At 42.6% G+C, this 23,553-nt stretch overlaps 1 protein-coding gene across 11 annotated transcripts in view; it reads left to right on the top strand.

Moving 5' to 3' along the window:
- LOC119123986 (cytosolic carboxypeptidase 4) overlaps positions 1-18,686 on the top strand; it is a 96,776-nt gene extending 78,090 nt beyond the window's left edge. For 7 of the 11 annotated variants that reach the window (XM_037253497.1, XM_037253502.1, XM_037253500.1 and 4 more), the window contains 7 exons: positions 4,992-5,172; positions 6,754-6,883; positions 8,795-8,926; positions 9,071-9,133; positions 9,522-9,635; positions 12,890-13,044; positions 18,002-18,686. In XM_037253497.1, the coding sequence (XP_037109392.1) occupies positions 4,992-5,172; positions 6,754-6,883; positions 8,795-8,926; positions 9,071-9,133; positions 9,522-9,635; positions 12,890-13,044; positions 18,002-18,161 (935 nt within the window). In that variant the 3' untranslated portion in view covers positions 18,162-18,686. Of the gene's footprint in view, positions 1-4,991; positions 5,173-6,753; positions 6,884-8,175; positions 8,237-8,794; positions 8,927-9,070; positions 9,134-9,521; positions 9,636-12,889; positions 13,045-17,933 lie in introns of those variants that run through there. The other 4 variants (XM_037253499.1, XM_037253498.1, XM_037253504.1 and 1 more) reach the window with 4 other exon arrangements.
- The last annotated feature ends 4,867 nt before the right edge of the window (positions 18,687-23,553 follow it).

The following is a 23,553-nucleotide window of genomic DNA, read 5'->3' as shown; positions in this document are numbered from 1 at the left end:
TGGATTCCATTCAATAACTAGACTGTTGTTCCATTGTTTCCATTTATTTTCTTCACCCGTGATTTTCTTCCAACTTGTCAATCATTTGTTGTAAGGGTGGTCTCAGTTGTACTTAAGAGTTTGCAAGTTAGCTGCAAGTTAGACCACCCTTACAACAAATGACGCCCTGATAGCCTCGTTTGACGCAAGTGAGTAGCGTGCGCGCGCACAGTCAGCTGCCGTTCGCCGCGACAGAGACAAAGACACAGGCGTGGGAGGAATTCGGCGAGGTCATGGGGAATGATTTCCAAACGGTTTTGAGGAAATTCTAGTCCACCATCCGGCATCACAGGAGGGTGAAGCAGTGCACCATTGACACTTTGTGCAATGGAGACGGTGTGCTGCTTACCTCAACTCGGGACGTTGTGAGTCAGTGGGGAGAATACTTCGACAACCTCCTCAATTCCACCAACATTTCCCGAACCCGGTGGTGGACACAGACACTAAGGGATGTTGTCAAGCTGAAGAAAGAGTCCTATTGGTCCTTTTTGCCCTGTGGGACTCTCGAGGCAGCTGACATGTACCGGATGGCCAAGCGAAACACAGCTTCGGCTGTTGCTGATGCAAAAACTCGGGCGTGGGAGGAGTTCAGTGAGGCTGTAGAAAATGACTTCTGGGCGGCTCCACGGAAATTCTGGTCCACCATCCAACGTCTCAGGAGGGGGAAGCCGTGCACTGTTTGCACTGTATCGTGGAGATGGGGCGCTGCTGACCTCAATTTGGCATGTGAATTGGTGAGGGGAATATACTTCGAGATGTCCTCAAACCCACTGACATGCCTTCCATCGATGAAGCAGAACCTGGAGATTTTGTAGACGCTCCTATTCCTGGAGTTAAAGTCAGAGTGATGGTTAAAAAGCTTCTCAGTGGCAAGGGGTGGATGATATCTGCCCAGGGTTTCTAAAGGCTCTGGATGTTGTAGGGCCGTTGTTAGGGTTGACAAATTATTTTGATCGTATGATTATGTTGGAATGTTGACTAGAATCATACATTTGTTAAAACCTTCCACCTTTACTTGACTCATTGAAACTTTCCACATTCAGTTGTTGAAACCTTCCAAATGACGTGGAAACATTCTTGCTTGGTTAGTTATTTAAAATGCTCCACTAGTATCTGTTTCCACAACCTTGTAAAACAAAGAGCTAAGACCCTCAGCACTGCTTAACCAGTTTGCAGAGGAGACCCCCGAAACCTGTTCACTCTCACCCCCACCCTGTTTTCTCTCAATACATATTCCCTTGCAAGAGGCGAAAGGCAGACTGCTTTCAAGCACCTCTGTACCACACAGGGTGCTGATGGCTTTCTCCGCTTGCAAGCGTAAAATGGCCAAACTGTCTCACGTGTGGTTCTTGCATAAAAGGTAGAGTGGGCAAAACTCTATCAGCCATCCTGGTTGACACGCCTCCACATCACATGGGGATCTAGGACAGTGCCTCTGGATTGGCAGCCCGGGTTGGTGGTCCCTCTTTGTAAGAAGACGGACCAGAGGGTGTGTTCCAACTCCAGAGGAATCACACTCCTTCGCCTCCCTGGTAAGGTCTATTCAGGAGTGTTGAGAGGAGGGTCCGTCAGGAAGTCGAATCTCAGATTCAAGAGGAGTAATCTGGTTTTTGTCCTGGCTGTGGAACAGTGGGCCAGCTCTACACCCTCAGCAGGGTCCTCAATGGTGCGTGGGAGTTTGCCCAACGAGTCTACCTGTGTTTTGTGGACCTCTAAAAGGCGTTCGACCGTGTCCCTCGGGGAGTTCTGTCGGGGGTGCTGCGGTAGTCCAGGGTATCGAACCCATTGATTAATGTGGTTCGGTCCCTGTATCACCGATGCCAGAGTTTGGTCCACATTGTCAGCAGTAAGTTGGATTTGTTTTCGTGAGGTTTGGACTCCGCCAAGGCTGCCCTTTGTCACTGAATCTGTTTGTAACTTTTATGGGCGAATTCTAGGCACAGTCGAGGAGTTCAGCGGGTCTGGTTTAGTGACATCAATATCGCATCTCTTGTTTTACCAGATTATGTGGTGCTGTTGGCTTCTTCAAGCCGTGATCTCCTACATCTTCAGTTGAAAAAGGGTGGAATGCCCTCTCCGGGTCGGGGATGAGATCTTACCCCAAGTAGAGGAGTTCAAGTATCTTGGAGTCTGCTTAACCTTCTGTAGCCCTCTTCAGAAGCGTCAAGTGATGGAAAGGTGACATGTCTTATAAGTTGCGCCGTGATTTTGCCATACAGCAGGGGGAACTTTTGCCCCATACTGTCTGACGCCCAAATCGAGATCCAGAAACAAGGTCCAAGGAGCATGAATTGAGACGAGGGAGCGTACACCCTGTCACACACACTTGGGATGCAGTCCTGGACAGTATGGGGCGTAAATTCCCCCTGCTTGTCTGGCAAAACCACGTAGCGGCTTATATGACACGTCACATTTCCATCACGTGACGCTTGTGAGGAAGGCTACAGGAAGTGGTCGAACATGTTAAGCAGGCAAACAAACTTGCTTCTGTCTTACTAAAACAAAGTATCTTTAAATAAATTCCTAAGTGAAGACTGTATGGACATTTACCAAAGATTTTGGGGTCTTGTTCGAGTGAGAGCTCTGAAGCGGACTCTAACAGTCTGTTGTGGCGAAGAAGAAGCTGAGTCAAAAAGCAAAGCTCTCGATTTACTGGTCGAGCGCCATTCCTACCCTCACGTGTGGTCACAAGCTGTGGGTCATGACTGAAGCAACAAGGATACAAGCGGCCGAAAAGGGTTTCTTTCGCTGGGTGCCCAGCCTTTCGTTTAGAGCAGTGGTTCCCAAACTTTTGCAGGCTGGCGCCCCCTTTGGCTCCCCAGTGAATTCCTAGCGCCCCCCCCCCCCCCCCCCAAGGCACATATGGAAACAAACACCTCTTTCTTGATATATTACTTATATATTACTTAAAATATTTTTGCGGACCGGCATTTAAATAATACATTTATATAAATAAATAAATAAATAATACATTTACAATATCATTACCATTACGTTGAATTAGTGGGAGCACTGAGTTTGTTTCTCAGAAACGAGCCGGTCCCATCTAGACGTAATCGGAGACAATGACACCCGAAGTGATTTAAGGTTTGTCTTTTATTGCAGGATGCTTGGTCTCCATGTGTTGAAGCAGTTTTGAATGCTTCACTGCCTGGTTAGTTAGCCTGTCGCCACATATTAGCTTTGCGGGCTCGACTGGGGAAACATGTCACGTGACCGGGACGAGTGTCTTGACCTGAATTAATTGATCGTCGATAAAAAAAAAAAATTCTGTGCGGCTTGGCGGCCCGGTACCAAGTGACCCACGGACCGGTACCGGTCCGCGGCCCGGTGGTTGGGGACCACTGCCCTAACCAGCTCAACACAACACAACACGGCGCGTTCTGGCGAGTCCCCAATTTCATGTTGACTTGAACTCAAGATGATGTTGACCGCCAGAATGCGGTTTTTATTATAAGATAAAATTCTGAACATTACAAGCTTGAAATTACAAACCTGAGCTTTTGCTTTTGTAGTCTATGCTGTCAGATCTGACTGGGCCAGAGCGGCGTGTTGTGTACAAATCGACTGCCGCCCCCCTACCGCCCCCCTACCGCCCCTTTCTTCCTCACCGCCCCCCCCGATCTTTCCACCGCCCCCAGGGGGGCGGTACCGCCCACTTTGGGAACCACTGGTTTAGAGAGAGGGCGAAAAGCTCGGTCGTCCGCGAGGGCCTCGGCGTCGAGAGGAGCCAGATGAGGTAGCTTGGGCATCTGATTAGGGTTCCCCCTGGATGCCTCCCAGGTAGGAGACCCCGGAAATGACCTAGAACATGCTGAAGAGACTGTTTCTCAGCTGGCCTCGGGATCCCTCGGGATCTGCTGAATGAAGTGGCTGGGAACAGCGAAGTCTGGGCTTCGCTGCTTAAGCTGCTGCACTCACGACCTGATTCCGGATAAGTGGTAGAAAATGGATGAATGTATGTTAAGAAAAAAAGTAATGAAAAACTTTACCAACTCTATTGCCGCCTACCCGCGGTACTCCCTGCCCTCCACCTAGACCCCCCTCAACTCCGAGACTACTTGATTGATCCTGCCAGTGGCATTATACTCGTCTCAAAGATTAGGCCGTTACAAGTCTTATAAGATGTATAAATCTTATATTTCTGTCCTTCCCAGCCTTTGTGAGTGGCTCTGAGTTCTGCTGAGCCGTCAGGGTCCTTTGCCTATCTACTGTCATGATAGTACTCCTGGGACTTGATAGCTTGCACATGTATCTCATTATGTTGTTTTCTCATCAAAGTGTTCTCTGAAAGTGTTCTTCTCTTCGGTGTTGGCCGTGCTGGCACTTCTATACTGCTATAAACAAATGCACGGGGGAATATTCTGGAGCTCTATATGGGACATTTTCAGTATTTTTATGTCAGTGTCTGGGAGTTTTTACTTGTGTAAAATGAGCGCCCAGTCTCAATAAAGGTTGGGAAGCACTCGTCCAGGCCGACACCTATTGCGTACTAGGGATCCATGATCAGTTTGTACCTCAGAATAATAAGAGCTAATTTTCCTTATGCTGAAGGAAATGGATGTTTTAGTGGAACAACATCCCAAAACAAAAACGTTAATGGATAAGCAGCTATGTCCGACCAATATAACAAACGATCTGGGGAGGGAAACCAAATCGCCTGACCCTAATCGTGTTATGGTTGTGTGATAATAAAAATGTGTTTTTGAGGCAAAACAAAGGAATAAAGCTTATACCGAATTGTCCTGGGCTGGAATGACAGTTTACAGGTGCTAGAAATTAGTTGACCCCATGCAACATGTGATGTGAAGCAGTTCTCAGAATCAGTGGTTATAATTATTACTATAATACTTAATGGGACAAACAAGTATTATTTTCAAAACAATGTACTATAAAATATTTTGTACAGTAAATGAAAAAAAAATCCACACACTGTCAATGTCTCTCTTTAGGTAACCGCCCTTGCATTGTGCTGTCAAGTCGTGTCCATCCCGGTGAATCCAATGCCAGCTGGGTAATGAAAGGCACCCTAGAGTTTCTATGCAGTCATGATCCAATAGCCCAGGCATTGAGAGAGACATTTGTCTTCAAGATCATCCCCATGCTAAACCCAGATGGAGTGATTAATGGAATGTGAGTAGAGAGAAATCTCATGACTTGTCTGCTCATTGTTTTACAACCCCCCCCCCACACACACACAGAAAAAGCTCTCACATTCACTCATGATGACGTACCATCAAGGAAGCGTGAAGAGGCGAGGGATCACTGTAAATAGTAATCTATTGTATTACTATTTCAAGATTAATAAAAATATCACCTACCGTCTTTTCCCATGTATAATGCGCAAAATTTAACTAATTTATTGTCCTAAAATCTGGGGTGCGCATTATACATGGGTACAACAATTTTTGAAGAAAATCTCCCTCGAAATAAAACTTGAAATCACCTTTCTTCTTGTTTGTTGTCAATCGCGCATCGCATTCAGCCATCCTGCCCAACACACTTAGTAAAATTCATAATTGACGACACATCGTTTGATGCGATGGTGCAATCCTTGATGGTGTGTTATTGTCAAATATTGTTTGTTTTTTAATCTCCATCGCAAACCGGATATCATACGGAGGCCGCCATTACAGATGCGCAGAACGGATGCGCAAGACACGTCAGCTATATAAAGAGCGAGACTTCAGTTCTCTACCTAAATGCGTATTACAGGTAATATTTTATTTCACAACACTTTGCCTTGTTCCTTACTTCTCTGCTGTTCACGTCAAACACGCTCCATACGAACACAATGCTCTCGTATCAGACGCTTGCTCGATCACCTGCTCGTTTGCTGTCACAATGTACCCTACACAAATCCGAAACATTTGTTGCGGCTCCGAGTCACGACGAGGGGCAAGTTTTGGTTTCCAAGGGTGTTTTTATTCCTCTTCAACTTCTCTTCCATACAGAGCCGCCTTTTTCACATGTCCGCACGTCACTTTCCTCTCTTTTCATTTTAACCTAACTGATCGCGGTGGTGCCTTTCTGGGCAGTCGGAGAAATCAACGCCAACAGAAAAAATACATCCAGCCTAGTTAAGAAATCACCAGAAAGATCACCATGACAATTGTGAATAATAAATAAATAATTATTATATATATTATATATATTATTATTATAATAATAAATAATTGTGATAAATAACTGTAACATCACTCAAATATTGGTGATCCCGTTGAGAGTCTCACATATTTCTTCGCTATCGAGTTTGCTACTGCATGCGCAGTGATACTGACCGGCAGAATAACATCCGGTTGTTCCCAAAGATGATCTTTTTTCTGAAATAATTTCACGTTTACGGACTTAAGTAAGAGTCAAAATTTGGGTGCTTATTATACATGGGTACAGGCTTTTTTCCAGCATCCACATGCCATTTTTAGGGTGCGTATTATACATGAAAAATTACGGTAATTGTTTTACAACCACACACACACACACACACACACACACACACACACACAGAAAAAACTCTCACATTCACCCATGATGACGTACCATCAAAGAATATTCTGTTATTGGAGATCAATTTTCTTGTACAAGAATATAAACTCACCTCGGATACAAATGGCCTTTTAGAAAAAAATCCTCAACATGGCAGACACCAGCATCAATCAGTCAGAGGTCCAAAAATTCAATTACCTTTCATTCATAAATTTTGTTTCGCCACAGGAATCGCTGTGACCTGAACAGAGATGACTTGAATCGTCAGTGGTGTAAACCAGACCCTGTTCTCTGTCCAACAATCTACCATACCAAAGGCTTCCTCTCCTACCTCAGTAGTATTAGACGGACTCCCTTGGTAAGATGAATGTTTTCTTGCTAGTGTGACACCTTATGCCAAGTTCAGTACTGTTTGTAATGGTAATCATTGATCTTACTAATGAACATTAATTATACATAAAAAATAGGGGCGGGTGAAATACCGGGAAAAAAAAACAAAAATGTGATTTTTTATAATTTAAAAAAAAAAAAACACGTGCTAACCAGTGGGCCATTGTTTGACATCTTTGTACATGAAGACACCAGTTTTGATAAATGAACATTTTTGTGCAAACAACATTTTTTCGGAATGAAAATGCTTCATGCACCCCCCATTCAGAATATACTGATTGGATCAAGCCCATTCAAAACAATATTTTATTCCGAAGGAGAGGCATGGTTTATGTCGATTTACAATCCAATCGGCACATGAAAGCACTTATTCCGACAATTCGGAAAAAATTGCCTTTCCCGAGCATGTCTGTGATGTCAGTATACTTGTTTCTGTTATTCCCGGAAGCTGCCATCTCCCACGATTCATCGTCACATGCAGAAGAACGTACAGCTGGCCCCGTGTCCTCAATCGACAGTCCTGTCCGGTTGATACAGTGCAGCTCCATCAGGAAGTGTTAGCTCGACGTAAAAAATACCCAAATGGAAACAAATGCTTGTAGTGTTGAACAATGGTGTCTCATTCCCCTGCTGTGTGTGTGTCAAAAACACAATCATATTTTTACCTCAGATGTTGACATAAGAACAAATATGGCACGGCAATATATTTAGCACATCGTGTGCTTATTTTGTAGGGAGCTCGCATAGTTAAACAATGGTGTCACATTCTAGTTGTCTGTGTGTGTGTGTGTGTGTGCGTGCGTGCGTGCATGCGTATGTATGTGTGTGTGTGTGTGTGTGTGTGTGTGTGTGTGTGTGTGTGTGTGTGTGTGTGTGTGTGTGTGTGTGTGTGTGTGTGTGTGTGTGTGTATGTGCGTTTGTGGGTTAGCGTGCGTGCATGTGTGCGTGTGTGCACGTGTGTGCGCGTGGGCATGTGTGTGTGTGTGCACGCATGCGAGTTTGCGGGCGAGTGGCTGTGTGCGTGCGCATGCGTGTTGTGTGTGTGTTTGGAACTTATGAGATATGCTTGCGATGCTATTTGTCCCGCAACACTTGTTTGAAGAGGGTGTAACAGAACTTGTAGTTCATAAGTATTTGGCTAGGTTCATATCATTTTTTGTCTGTATCTACCTGTGTCTGTTTTTTACTTTTTTTATGGAGGTCTCAATAGCTCGCGATTTTTTTCAAATCCAACTTGGGTCGCTTTCATTGTGGTCCTAGATCTACTGGCGGAGCTCAAGTGAGTGCCACAGGGGCACTGGACCCGACTGAAATATTCTTGGACCAAGCGCCAGGCCAGATAATTGACTATAGGGTGTCTCCCAACTTTTTCCAGGAATTCCTTTCAACATTTCCACCCATCCCCAGCAGGGAACACATCCATCCATCCATCCATCCATCCATCCATCCATCCATCCATCCATCCATCCATCCATCCATCCATCCATCCATCTTCTATACTGCTTGTCCCCACGGGGGTCACAGGCATGCTGGAGCCTATCCCAGCAGTCATCGGGCAGTAGGCAGGGGACACCCTGAAGTGGTTGCCAGCCAATCGCAGGGCACACAGAGACGAACAACCAATAGCACTCGCACTCACACCTAGGGACAATTTGGAGTGATCAATCGGCCGACCAAGCATGTTTTGGGGATGTGGGAGGAAAGGGAACATATAATGAATCTTAATCAGCAGTTTTTAAGAATTGCTTGGATATGCAAAAACATTGCTTTGTTTTGCGGACCCCAATGGCCCCCCCAAGGAATAGCTGTGTTTCAATCTTAATGTTATTTATTATTGTTGTGGTACAAGATTTCAAGATGTCTATTTTACTTCTTTCAGGTCTTCTGTGACTATCATGGCCACTCTCGAAAAAAGAACGTTTTTTTGTATGGCTGCAGTATAAAGGAAACTTTATGGCAATCAGGTTCTACATTTGACACAGCAGCACTGAAAGAAGACCCTGGATATAGAGTAAGACAAGTTGTGCATGTGCTGCAAAGCCCATTATAGTGATGTAATTACATAAACATTATCTTTTTTTCTCTGCACACATTGCTTGAAACGCCACTGTTGCATTGAGAGTTCAAACTATTTTGTTCTTTTCACTTTTTCTAGACTATTGCAAAGGCCTTGGATCGTATTGCACCAGCCTTTTCTTTTAACAGCTGCAACTATTTGGTAATAATCATAACTTTATTTGATAAGTCCATGTTGCATCATTTGTCAGTCTGATCAATTAATAGTAAACATAAAAAAAACTTCCTCTACCTTGTACACCATCAATCAGAATTTACAGCTACAGCTACAGATAATACATTTCTGAAGTATTTTAGTCTTTTTCCATGACAACCACAAATACATAGTGCAACCACATATAAAGTGGATACAGTTTTTAAATGATTCATCATATTTTCCTTTTAAATCACAAAAAATGGCGCTTTTGCATCCACTGTACATAGGTAGGCCGATTTCTTTAAAGTGACAAAATAAGCAACTTGATAGTTATCTGTCCTAATAGTTCCCCTTTCTCTCCACTTTCTGTATATTACTAATCTGATATTCTCAGGTGGAAAAATCTCGTTCTGCCACTGCCCGAATCGTTGTCTGGAAAGAATTGGGCGTGCTGAGAAGTTATACCATGGAAAGCACTTACAATGGTTTTAACCAGGGAATATACAAGGTTTGCAAAGCATTTTTAGTACAACATTAGTAATTGTGAATTTATCTATAGTGTACCTCCCTATGAACTGAACCCTTGACTGGAGTGAAATGTACTTATCGACTCAGCATGACCATAAATAATAATTTTTGTCTATTTGTTGGAAAAATGTTATTCAAGGAAGACATCTCAGAACGTGGACTGAAAAGACAAAGGACAGAGAGAGAAGGCGGAATGATTTGAGCGGGATGAGAAACCAATGAACAATCTGAATTAGAGGATGATTTTAAGTAATAATACAGTGTGTAGATAAATTTCAACAGTGCATCCGGAAAGCTCTTTCCACACATAGTTACATATGTTACAGACATATTTTAAAATGGAATACATTCAGTTGTGTCAAGTTCTAAACACACTACTGCATAGAAATTACCGTAATTTTCGGACTAAAAGTCGCTCCGGAATATAGGTCGCATTAGCCATAAAATGCACAATAACGTGAAAAAAAACATATACGTATAAGTCGCTCCGGAGCGTAAGTCGCATTTTGGGGGGAAATTTATTCGACAAAATCCAACACCAAGAACAGACATGAACGAGCAACAACAGGCTAAACGATAGGTATGCTAACGTGACATAAACAAAAACGAAGAGCTGAGAATGGGCCTGACGTAACATTCAGAGTTATTAAAAAAAACTATTACATAAATAACACGTTTATAAAACCATCTGTGTCACTCCAATTCAGTAAATCCATCGATCGTCCTTTGTCAACAATGGGTGCGCGCCGCTGACGGCGCTTGCACTTCAAAATATTCCACAGGCCCATATAACGATATATAAATTAGATATCAAATAACTATTATATAAGCAATAATATTATCAAACCATCTGTGCACTTTAAATCATTAAATCCATCGATCCAATTCCTCGTCCTTTGTCAACAACGCCGCGCGTGCGCCCTGACGTCAGCCTCGTCGTTATTCCACAGATCTAGTATATAACTATATTGTAGCGTTAACAAAGTACAAGGAAAGACGTGGGTTTGGTAAACAGATCTTTATTTAACAAAACAAACTTCCAGGCGTGGACTTCCAGCCACGGAGGTGGAAGAGAGATCCATAGAATAGGACCAGGCGTGCGTAAAAGCCATGACCGAGCCCCATCCACCGTCCCCGGACAGCCACCTGGCCGAGCGCCGGCCCCCGACTTCTATCCACGGAGGTGAAAGAGAGCTCCGTAGAGTAGGACCGGGCGTGCGTAAAAGCCATAATAGTTTTTCAAACCTTCTGTGTCACTCCAAATCCTTAAATCCTTCAAACTCTTCATCCTCCGTGTCACTTAGAAACAAAGCCGCTAATGATGCCGGTAGTACGTGGGGCCCTTCGTCATCTTCGTCATCCCGTGATCAATCTTTGTCCTTTTTGTAAACAACCGCCACGCCGCGTCGCGCTTCTGACGTCACTTGAAATTCAAATTACAGTAATCCCTTGCTACATCGCGGTTCGTTTATCGCAGTTTCACTTTTTTTTTGTGAAAATGTTTGAAAAAAAACACATATAAGTCGCTCCTTATTATAAGTCGCCCCCCCACCCAAACTATGAAAAAAATGCGACTTATAGTCCGAACATTACGGTACTTTTTTTTTTTTTTTTAAATAAATGCAAAATCTTGCATACTCATGTGGACCTACTTCTTCGCAATACTACTTCTAATAATACTATTAATACACATTTTATTCGCTTCGATCCTACGCGACTTTCTGTCTAACCCGGTTCGGTCATGGACTACAATTTTCTTTAGTCGTAAATACCTTTTCAAGTCGTATTTTAAATGGACGATATGAGGACCGTATGGAGCTAAATGACTGGCGCGTAAACCTTAGTGCTAGTGGTTTGATGAATTTCTGTGACCAATTAAAGCGTTTGATAAGAAGTAGTTGGGCTGTTTATGACTTTTTTATTACAGTGTTACAGATAGCTAGGATTGTTTTTGATTCAGAAAGGAGGAAGTTTGCGGAAACGCCTCATCCACACAATCATTCACAAGATCAGTTTAAGATCAGGGGATGTCTGAAAATATTTGTCATTTTTCACACGTCCTGAGTGTTGTTAGTCACCTAAATGTTGAACAGAGGCTGTGATGTACCGAAGTCAAATTCCTTGTTTGGCACGCCCAAACAGGGCGAATAAAAATTCTTGAATCTTGAAACATGAATCTTGAAGTCAAAGAGCGTGGCTGTACACAATAGTCGAATAAGTGGCTGCTTTATTCTCTCTCCCATCCAATTCACATAGCATCAAAACGACTTACTCAATCCGCCTAATAAAATGTCAACAGACTTCGATGTGTGTGGAGCGAACGGACCCCTTCGGCTGCCCAACAACAGGCCTGACCTAAATAAACGTAACAAAGGACCCATTCGGCTGCCTAAAAAACAAGACTTTCTATACAACGCGCTTTCGGGGTTAACGCGATTCCCAAATTCTGCACCCCAAAGTCAGCGTAAAATTAGGTGCACTAAGAATTCATATGATAATTAGACATTGCTTTTGAATTGTTCAACAAAATTATTGTAAAAAAACAAGCTCTTGAAACAGGCCTAGACAAAAATGATGGTAACCTTAACTTAATATTTTGTTGCACAGTCTTTTGAAGCAATGACTGCAATCAAAACATTTTGTAATTATCAGAGAGAATTTTGCACCTCTCAGCAAGCGTTACGGCCCATTTTTCATGAGAGAACTGCTCAAGTTGTCTATGGTTTGAAGGCCACTTTTTCCACACAGCAGTTCCGTCCTTTGAGTTATCCCATTGCAAGACCCACGACCTGTTATTGCCATTGAGCACCACATTTCTCTCTAGAATTCCTTGATAGTCACACATATTCAAGGCAACCAGTGCCAGACAGAGATGGGAAATCCAGGTGCAGAAAGTAAAAACCCTGCACTGAGTGGCTTCAGCCACAGGTGTTTCCACTAAAGAGAAAACAAGTTCATTTACCTGGCGGTTCAGTTAAAAGGAGGAAATTTGTAGACTAACCCGTGTTTTGCTCATTTCCAGTTACTTCACATTGGTTTCTTATAATTGCATTAGAATGTTTGCACCTTTGAATTATCCTACCTGACTTCAACTGTCTACTACTGTAATGTTAATAATAGTAAAATGTTTTCACCCTGGTTTGTGCAATACATTTTCCTGTGTGCATTAGCAACCAAATACATTTTTCGTCACTGCCTTTGTGTTTGTTTGTTTGTTTGTTTGTTTGTGTATAGGGTCTTCAGACAAGAACCAGGGAGCTCGAAGAAATGGGAATGAAATTTTGCCACAGTCTGCTCTCCCTGACTGTAGATACAAGGGCCCTTTACGGCAGAAGTCTTATCAACCACATGAATCCGGGACATAACGTCCTTGATCATAAGTCACACAAGTAAGATATGCCCTTAATTTAAAAATATGATGTGTTCTGAGGTGAATATCTTGATTTAGTGAACAAAATTTAATACACTTTGTGCTGGTGGGCTAGGCTTGAGTGTCACAGCTATCCATCCATTTTCTATACCGCTTGTCCCCACGGGGGTCGCGGGCTTGCAGGAGCCAATCCCAGCAGTCATTGGGCAGTAGGCGGGGGTCATCCTGAACCGGTTGCCAACCAATCGCAGGGCACACAGAGACGAACAACCATCTGCACTCGCACTCACACCTAAGGGCATTTTGGGGTGTTCAATCAGCCTACCAAGCATGTTTTTGGGATGTGGGAGGAAACCGGAGAAAACCCACACAGCCATGGGGAGAACATGCAAACATGGAATCGAACCCGCACCGTCCCAACTGAGAGGCGGGCATGCTAACCAGTGCCCCACCATGCTGTGTGTGTGTGTGTGTGTGTGTGTGTGTGTGTGTGTGTGTGTGTGTGTGTGTGTGTGTGTGTGTGTGTGTGTGTGTGTGTGTGTGTGTGTGTGTATCCCTGGTACCTAAACGCATCCCCCTGGTACCTCAGCGCTTACCCCTGGTACCTGAACGCATCCCCCTGGTACCTCAACGCTCACCCCTGGTACCTAAACGCCTCCCCATGGTACCTCAGCGCTACCCCGGCTGCCGCGAGCGATGCCCGGCGAGGCTTCCAATATATACACACACACACACAGTCTTATATATATATATATATTTATATATATATATATATATATATATATATATATATACATATATATATATGTATATATATATATATATATATATGTATATGTGTATGTATATATATATATATACCGTATTTTCCGCCCTAAAAGGCGCACCGGGTTATAAGGCGCACCTTCAATGAACGGCCCATTTTAAAACTTTGTCCATATATAAGGCGCACCGGATTATAAGGCGCATAAAATAGAAGCTATACTGCATCAAACTGAGGTTGACTAGGGTTGCGGTATGCATCCACTAGCCAATAACCAACGAGCCCTCTGTAAACAATCGCGTTTCTCAAACGATCTCCTATAAAATGATCAGAACTGACTAAAGTTCGATCTAACGCATTGGTACTACTTACCTATGTTTCCCTTCCATATCGATCCGTAGATTTACTCGAAACATTAACAGAGCAGCCTATTTTGACATGAAATAGCCTGGTACGTATAGCAGCTATCGCAATAGCATTAGCCATCCACAAAGTCTCACGAGCCTCAGCTCGCAATCTCCCATGAGCCTCAGCAAAGTGTAAACAATCGCGTTTCTCAAACGATCTCCTATAAAATGATCGGAACTGACTAAAGTTCGATCTAACGCATTGGTACTACTTACCTATGTTTCCCTTCCATATCGATCCGTAGATTTACTCGAAACATTAACAGAGCAGCCTATTTTGACATGAAATAGCCTGGTACGTATAGCAGCTATCGCAATAGCATTAGCCATCCGCAAAGTCTCACGAGCCTCAGCTCGCAGTCTCCCATGAGCCTCAGCAAAGTGTAAACAATCGCGTTTCTCAAACAATCTCCTATAAAATGATCGGAACTGACTAAAGTTCGATCTAACGCATTGGTACTACTTAACTATGTTTCCCTTCCATATCGATCCGTAGATTTACTCGAAACATTAACAGAGCAGCCTATTTTGACATGAAATAGCCTGGTATGTATAGCAGCTATCGCAATAGCATTAGCCATCCGCAAAGTCTCACGAGCCTCAGCTCGCAATCTCCCATGAGCCTCAGCGAAGTGTAAACAATCGCGTTTCTCAAACGATCTCCTATAAAATGATCGGAACTGACTAAAGTTCGATCTAACGCATTGGTACTACTTACCTATGTTTCCCTTCCATATTGATCCGTAGATTTACTCGAAACATTAACAGAGCAGCCTATTTTGACATGAAATAGCCTGGTACGTATAGCAGCTATCGCAATAGCATTAGCCATCCGCAAAGTCTCACGAGCCTCAGCTCGCAATCTCCCATGAGCCTCAGCAAAGTGTAAACAATCGCGTTTCTCAAACGATCTCCTATAAAATGATCGGAACTGACTAAAGTTCGATCTAACGCATTGGTACTACTTACCTATGTTTCCCTTCCATATCGGTCCGTAGATTTACTCGAAACATTAACAGAGCAGCCTATTTTGACATGAAATAGCCTCGCGGGTACAACAGCTATTCGCTGACGCCCCCTGACTACAGTTGCCGTAATGCTGGGAAGCGATGCGACCTTGTAATTTACTAGTCGTACTAAAACGTACTGAAACATTTTGGCAGAGCACTGTGTACAACCAGTATGGATCAACAAATTCATCAGTTGATCCATATATAAGGCGCACTGGCCTATAAGGCGCACTGTCGGCTTTTGAGAAAATTTTAGGTTTTTAGGTGCGCCTTTTAGGGCGGAAAATACGGTATATGTGTATGTATATATATATATATATATATATATATATATATATAGTGGCCTAGTGGTAGAGTGTCCGCCCTGAGACTGGAAGGTTGTGGGTTCAAACCCCGGCCGGGTCATACCAAAGACTATAAAAATGGGACCCATTGCCTCCCTGCTTGGCACTCAGCATTAAGGGTTGGAATTGGGGGGTTAGATCACCAAATGATTCCCGAGCGCGGCACCACTGCTACTCACTGCTCCCCTCTCCCCCAGGGGATGGATCAAAATCACATGGGGATGGGTTAAATGCAGAGGACAAATTTCACCACACCCTGATGTGTGTGTGACGATCATTGGGACTTTAACTTTAACTTTATATACCGTATTTTCCGCCCTAAAAGGCGCACCGGGTTATAAGGCGCACCTTCAATGAACGGCCCATTTTAAAACTTTGTCCATATATAAGGCGCACCGGCTTATAAGGCGCATAAAATAGAAGCTATACTGCATCAAACTGAGGTTGACTAGGGTTGCGGTATGCATCCACTAGCCAATAACCAACGAGCCCTCTGTAAACAATCGCGTTTCTCAAACGATCTCCTATAAAATGATCAGAACTGACTAAAGTTCGATCTAACGCATTGGTACTACTTACCTATGTTTCCCTTCCATATCGATCCGTAGATTTACTCGAAACATTAACAGAGCAGCCTATTTTGACATGAAATAGCCTGGTACGTATAGCAGCTATCGCAATAGCATTAGCCATCCGCAAAGTCTCACGAGCCTCAGCGAAGTGTAAACAATCGCGTTTCTCAAACGATCTCCTATAAAATGATCGGAACTGACTAAAGTTCGATCCAACGCATTGGTACTACTTACCTATGTTTCCCTTCCATATCGATCCGTAGATTTACTCGAAACATTAACAGAGCAGCCTATTTTGACATGAAATAGCCTGGTACGTATAGCAGCTATCGCAATAGCATTAGCCATCCGCAAAGTCTCACGAGCCTCACCTCGCAATCTCCCATGAGCCTCAGCAAAGTGTAAACAATCGCGTTTCTCAAACGATCTCCTATAAAATGATCGGAACTGACTAAACTTCGATCCAACGCATTGGTACTACTTACCTATGTTTCCCTTCCATATCGATCCGTAGATTTACTCGAAACTTTAACAGAGCAGCCTATTTTGGCATGAAATAGCCTGGTACGTATAGCAGCTATCGCAATAGCATTAGCCATCCGCAAAGTCTCACGAGCCTCACCTCGCAATCTCCCATGAGCCTCAGCAAAGTGTAAACAATCGCGTTTCTCAAACGATCTCCTATAAAATGATCGGAACTGACTAAAGTTCGATCTAACGCATTGGTACTACTTACCTATGTTTCCCTTCCATATCGATCCGTAGATTTACTCGAAACATTAACAGAGCAGCCTATTTTGACATGAAATAGCCTGGTACGTATAGCAGCTATCGCAATAGCATTAGCCATCCGCAAAGTCTCACGAGCCTCACCTCGCAATCTCCCATGAGCCTCAGCAAAGTGTAAACAATCGCGTTTCTCAAACGATCTCCTATAAAATGATCGGAACTGACTAAAGTTCGATCCAACGCATTGGTACTACTTACCTATGTTTCCCTTCCATATCGATCCGTAGATTTACTCGAAACATTAACAGAGCAGCCTATTTTGACATGAAATAGCCTGGTACGTATAGCAGCTATCGCAATAGCATTAGCCATCCGCAAAGTCTCACGAGCCTCACCTCGCAATCTCCCATGAGCCTCAGCAAAGTGTAAACAATCGCGTTTCTCAAACGATCTCCTATAAAATGATCGGAACTGACTAAAGTTCGATCTAACGCATTGGTACTACTTACCTATGTTTCCCTTCCATATCGATCCGTAGATTTACTCGAAACATTAACAGAGCAGCCTATTTTGACAGGAAATAGCCTCGCGGGTACAACAGCTATTCGGTGACGCCCCCTGACTACAGTTGCCGTAATGCTGGGAAGCGATGCGACCTTGTAATTTATTAGTCGTACTAAAACGTACTGAAACATTTTGGCAGAGCACTGTGTACAACCAGTATGGATCAACAAATTCATCAGTTGATCCATATATAAGGCGCACTGGCCTATAAGGCGCACTGTCGGCTTTTGAGAAAATTTTAGGTTTTTAGGTGCGCCTTTTAGGGCGGAAAATACGGTATATATATATATATATATATATATGTATATATACGTATATAAGTATGTATATATGTTTATATATATGTGTGTGTGTACACTTACATATAGAGCCAATTAATGTTTCAACAAGATAAATTGTGGGTTTTTTATGATATCACTTGATGTAAAAATTGGTACTTAAGTGTTTATGAATCAGTAAGAACACATCCTTTACGTGTCAGACAATGTAAAAAACAAATCTCTTTTGTCTCTCATACAGCTGTTTTGAAGATGATGAGCCCCCATGTGTTGAAGAAATTGAATATTCTATGTTTCCTGGTCTTAAAGGCAAGGATTTGAATTGGATCTAAAAGGATGCATGGCCAACACTTGTGCAGAGGATGGCGCTGAAGGACAAAGGACAGAAAATAAAACAGCAAGATGGTGTCATTCATTCACCACAGTCAAGTCGCCTGCTCCCTCATCTAATAACACAGATGTTTACTGAAACTCAAGATGAAAAAAGTGTGCTCATGTGACCCTTGCCAATGGGACCCCGGTCTGATCTGAGCTACAGTACTAGCACGCTATTAACTGTATCTTAGCTTTCATTACTCAACTGAGTTTGCTCACTTATTAAAGTTCAATCTGATACTATGACATGACCCTTGTGTAACACTAGCCAGATACTGTAATTGTGCCTCCACTATTCCACTCACTTAAGGTGCATGATCTTCGCCTCACTAAATATTTAAATAATTTGGGTCTGCTATATTGTCATGGTCACTGTCATATTTATTGATCTACATTAGATTTTTTTAGATACTTTCTGTTGCAGTAACACAAGAAATTTGAATTTGTGTGTGAATATGTTTGAAGCCATTCTATGTTTGAATTTGTCAACATATATTTCTGACAAAAAAATTAAATGTCTTGACTGAATTCATATTGCAATAAAGCATAAATACTACAAACCGGATTTGGTTGAAGTTGGGAACTTGTGTAAAATGTAAATAAAAACAAAATACAACGATTTGAAAATCCTTCTCAACCCATATTCAATTGAATACACTACAAAGACAACATATTTAATGTTAAAACTGATAAACTTAATTGTTTTTTGCCAAATAATAATTAACTTAGAATTTCATGGCTGCAACACGTCCAGTAGAAGTTGGGAAAGGTGGCAAAAAATACTGAGAAAGCTGAGAAAAGCTTATCAAACACCCATTTGGAACATTCCACATGTGATCAAGATAATTGGGAACAGGTGGGTACCATGATTGGGTATAAAAGGAGCCTCCCCAAACATGCTCAGTCATTCACAAGCAAGGATGGGGCAATGTTCACCACTTTCTCCACAACTGCATGAGAAAATAGTTGGAGTGCCTCCCCAAACATGCTCAGTCATTCACAAGCAAGGATGGGGCAATGTTCACCACTTTCTCCACAACTGCATGAGAAAATAGTTGAACAGTTTAAGAAAAACATTTCTCAAAGCAAAATTGCAAAGAATTTAGGGATTTCAACATCTACGGTGCATAATATCATCAAAAAGTTCAGAGTATCTGGTGAAATCACTGCACGTGAGCGCCACGGCCGGAAACCAAGACTGAATGATCGTGACCTTCGATCTCTCAGACGGTACTGCCTTAAAAACCGACATGAGTGTGTAAAGGATATCACCAAATGGGCTCAGGAAAACTTCAGAAAACCACTGTCAGTAAATCCAGTTCGTCACTTCATCAGTAAGTGCGGGTTAAAACTCTACCATGCAAAGCAAAAGCCGTTCATGAACAACATCCAGAAACACCGCCGGGTTCTCTGGGCCTGAGCTCATGTAAAATGGACTGATGCACAATGGAAAAGTGTTTTGTGGTCTGATGAGTCTACTTTTCAAATTGTTTTTGGAAACACTGGACGTCGTGTCCTCTGGACCAAAGAGGAAATGGACCATCCGGACTGTTATCAACGCAAAGTTCAAAAGCCAGCATCTGTGATGGTATGGGGGTGCATTAGTTCCCATGGCATGGGTAACTTACATTTTTTTTTTGTGAAGGCAACATAAATGCTAAAAAGTACATACAGATTTTGGAGCAACATATGCTGCCATCCAAGCGACGTCTTTTTCATTATTTCAGCAAGATCATGCCAAGCCACATTCTGCACGTGTTACAACAGCGTGGGTTCGAAGTAAAAGAGTCCAGGTTCTCCCCTGGCCCGCTTGCAGTCCAGACCTGTCTCCCATTGAAAATGTGTGGCGCATTATGAAGCGTAAAATACGACAGGGAAGACCCCGGACTGTTGAACAACTGAAGTGGTTCATCAAGCAAGAATGGGAAAGAATTCCACATGAGAAGCTAAGAAAATTAGTCTCCTCTCTTCCAAAACGTTTAATGAGTGTTATTAAAAGGAAAGGTGATGTAACGAAGTGGTAAACATGCCCTTTCCCAACTTCTACTGCACGTGTTGCAGCCATGAAATTCTAAGTTAATTATTATTTGAAAAATAAAATAAACTTTATGAATTTGAGCATTAAATATGTTGTCTTTGAAGTGTATTCAATTGAATATAGGTTGAAAAAGATTTTCAAATCATAGTATTTTGTTTTTATTTACATTTTACACAATTTCACAACTTCAACCAAATCCGGTTTGTATTTGTCAATATCAAGTGATATATTGCAGGGTTACCATTAATATTTCCAACTCGACTTTTTGCATCATTGGGCCTCTCCAACGCCAACTCGTTTATTGTGGATCATGCCACACAACAAGGTGTTATGAGGTTCCTGCAAAAGAAATGTGGGGCTTGATCTCAAAAACTGTTTGCAAAATCAAATTGGTCCCATAACTGGCTAATATCTTGTAGTCTAATCCAGGGGTGGGTAAACATTTTGATTTGCGGGCCGAATTGGGTTCTAAATTTTGACTGGGGGGCCGAACCAGGAGCAGATAGATGTAGTGCAGGGGTCACCAACACGGTGCCCGCGGGCACCAGGTCGCCCGTGAGGACCGCATGAGTCGCCCACAGGACTGTTCTAAAATTAGCTCAAATAGCGGCACTTGTCAGCGAGCTGTATCTATTTATTTTACAGTCAAACCTCAGTTTTGAAACGTCCCGGTTCTCGAACAAATCAGAATTTTTGGTTGTCGAAAAAATTTGGAGGTCGAACCTCGCGAGATGAGTCGGGAGGACCCGAAAAAACCCAACCGCGCGGCCCGGATGCCGACTGACTCCGTTGTTATTGTATTTTCGTTACTTTGAGGACTGTATTAACCCCTAAGCATACCTCCAAAGAAAGCAAGTGGGAGCAGTAAAGCCATCCTAAAACACAAAGACGCTCTTAAAGCAATGCGACAGTGAGCGCCCGGTTTAAAAATATTTTATAAATTTTAGCGACGGCTCTGTCATAATAATGCGACCAGCGCGGTGCAGTTGCGCGGTCGGCGACGTGATACTGTTGCGCGTTCGGCGGTGCGCTGCAGTTGCGCGATCGGACAAAATTAAGCTCCCTGCGCACTTAGGTCCACTTAAATTTTGGAAAGTACATCAGGACTTTAAAAATATTTTCTAAATTTCAGCGACGGCTCGGTCATAATAATGCGACCAGCGCGATGCAGTTGCGCGTTGGGCGACGCACTACGGTTGCGCGTTCAGCGGTGCGCTGCAGTTGTGCAATTGGACAAATACGCGCAAATGAAGAAATGCTTAAAAAAGGCGGGGGTTTTTTGTCTTGAAACGGATTAAAAAAATGTCCATTATTTGTAATGGAAAAAGTAGATTCGGAATTCGACCGTTTTGCTTCTCGAACCGCCTTCTGGAACGGACTGTGGTCAAAAACCAAGGTTTGACTGTATTTTTGCTATTCTTGTTAAAATCACACTTACCGTATTTTCCGCACTATTAGGCGCACCGGATTATAAGGCGCACCTTCAATGAACGGCCCATTTTAAAACTTTGTCCATATATAAGGCGCACCGGATTATAAGGCGCATAAAATAGAAGCTATACTGCAACAAACTGAGGTTGACTAGGGTTGCGGTATGCATCCACTAGCCAATAACCAACGAGCCCTCTGTAAACAATCGCGTTTCTCAAACGATCTCCTATAAAATGATCGGAACTGACTAAAGTTCGATCTAACGCATTGGTACTACTTACCTATGTTTCCCTTCCATATCGATCCGTAGATTTACTCGAAACATTAACAGAGCAGCCTATTTTGACAGACATGAAATAGCCTGGTACGTATAGCAGCTATCGTTATAGCATTAGCCATCCGCAAAGTCCCATGAGCCTCAGCTCGCAATCTCCCATGAGCCTCAGCAAAGTGTAAACAATCGCGTTTCTCAAACGATCTCCTATAAAATGATCGGAACTGACTAAAGTTCGATCTAACGCATTGGTACTACTTACCTATGTTTCCCTTCCATATCGATCCGTAGATTTACTCGAAGCAATAACAGAGCAGCCTATTTTGACATGAAATAGCCTGGTACGTATAGCAGCTATCGTTATAGCATTAGCCATCCGCAAAGTCCCATGAGCCTCAGCTCGCAATCTCCCATGAGCCTCAGCAAAGTGTAAACAATCGCGTTTCTCAAACTATCTCCTATAAAATGATCGGAACTGACTAAAGTTCGATCTAACACATTGGTACTGCTTACCTATGTTTCCCTTCCATATCAATCCGTAAATTTACTCAAAACATTAACGGAGCAGCCTATTTTGAAATGAAATAGCCTCGCGGGTACAACAGGTATTCGGTGACGCCCCCTGACTACAGTTGCCGTAATGTTGGGAAGCGATGCGACCTTGTAATTTACTAGTCGTACTAAAACGTACTGAAACATTTTGGCAGAGCACTGTGTACAACCAGTATGGATCAACAAATTCATCAATTGATCCATATATAAGGCGCACTGGACTATAAGGCGCACTGTCAGCTTTTGAGAAACTTTTAGGTTTTTAGGTGCGCCTTATAGTCCGGAAAATACGGTACATGTGAATTAGGAAATGACAATAACAACACATAGTGAAAGACAAATTGAGCAAATTGGCTATTTCAGAAGTGTGTGTCAAACTGGTAGCCCTTTGCCTTAATCAGTACCCAGGAAGTAGCTCTCGGTTTAGGAAAGGTTGGTGACCCCTGATGTAGTGTTTGTGTGACATAACATAAACGACATGTAAAGGTCATTCCATAAACGGTTTTGGCCTTTAGTAGGTAGTAAAGCATGGATATTCAAAAAAAGCTTTTGAAAACCAAATGCATTTATTAACAGCATTAAAAAAAATATTTCACCAAAAACTATTATCAGTGATTCTCATTAAATATGACACTGTTATTATGAATAACAGTTTCCCTCACTTCAGCGCCTACAGGTCAGATTTATGAAAGATGTTTATCTTATGAGGCGAAATCACATCAAACGGCAAATATTCTGACCAAATACATCATCTTGAAGAATCAATGAGAGAATACATCTAAATAAAGTAATAAAGAAATCAAAACGGCAACACGGTGATGGATATCTGAAAATCAGAGCAGAGCTTTAACTCACAAACACCTGGTGACAGAGGTGAGGAAACGGGAAACACTTCCTTAAAGTAAGCCTTATGAACTTTACAGGTTAAGATTAGTCGCAAACAGGTGGTGCATCAATGTCCTTGAGCGTCCTGCATTGTTTGAAAATGAGAATGGTCGCTGGTGTCAATCCCTGCTATTTGTCAAATTATTTTCGAAATGCATTTTTTTTTTTTTACAACAAACTCCCCTTCATTTTCAGTGGGAACAGTGTTGTTGGTCTCCCTTTTTTGCAAGTGCATCATAGTCTTGATTAAAATTTGTTGTTGCAATTCTTAGGATCGAGCCGAGGTGTTGGTCCATTAACCAAGAT

The sequence above is a fragment of the Syngnathus acus genome, chromosome 6 (assembly GCF_901709675.1).
Source record: "Syngnathus acus chromosome 6, fSynAcu1.2, whole genome shotgun sequence".
Taxonomy (NCBI): Eukaryota; Metazoa; Chordata; class Actinopteri; order Syngnathiformes; family Syngnathidae; genus Syngnathus; species Syngnathus acus.
Note: the sequence above shows the minus strand (reverse complement) of the source record. Positions and strands in the feature narration are given on the sequence as shown.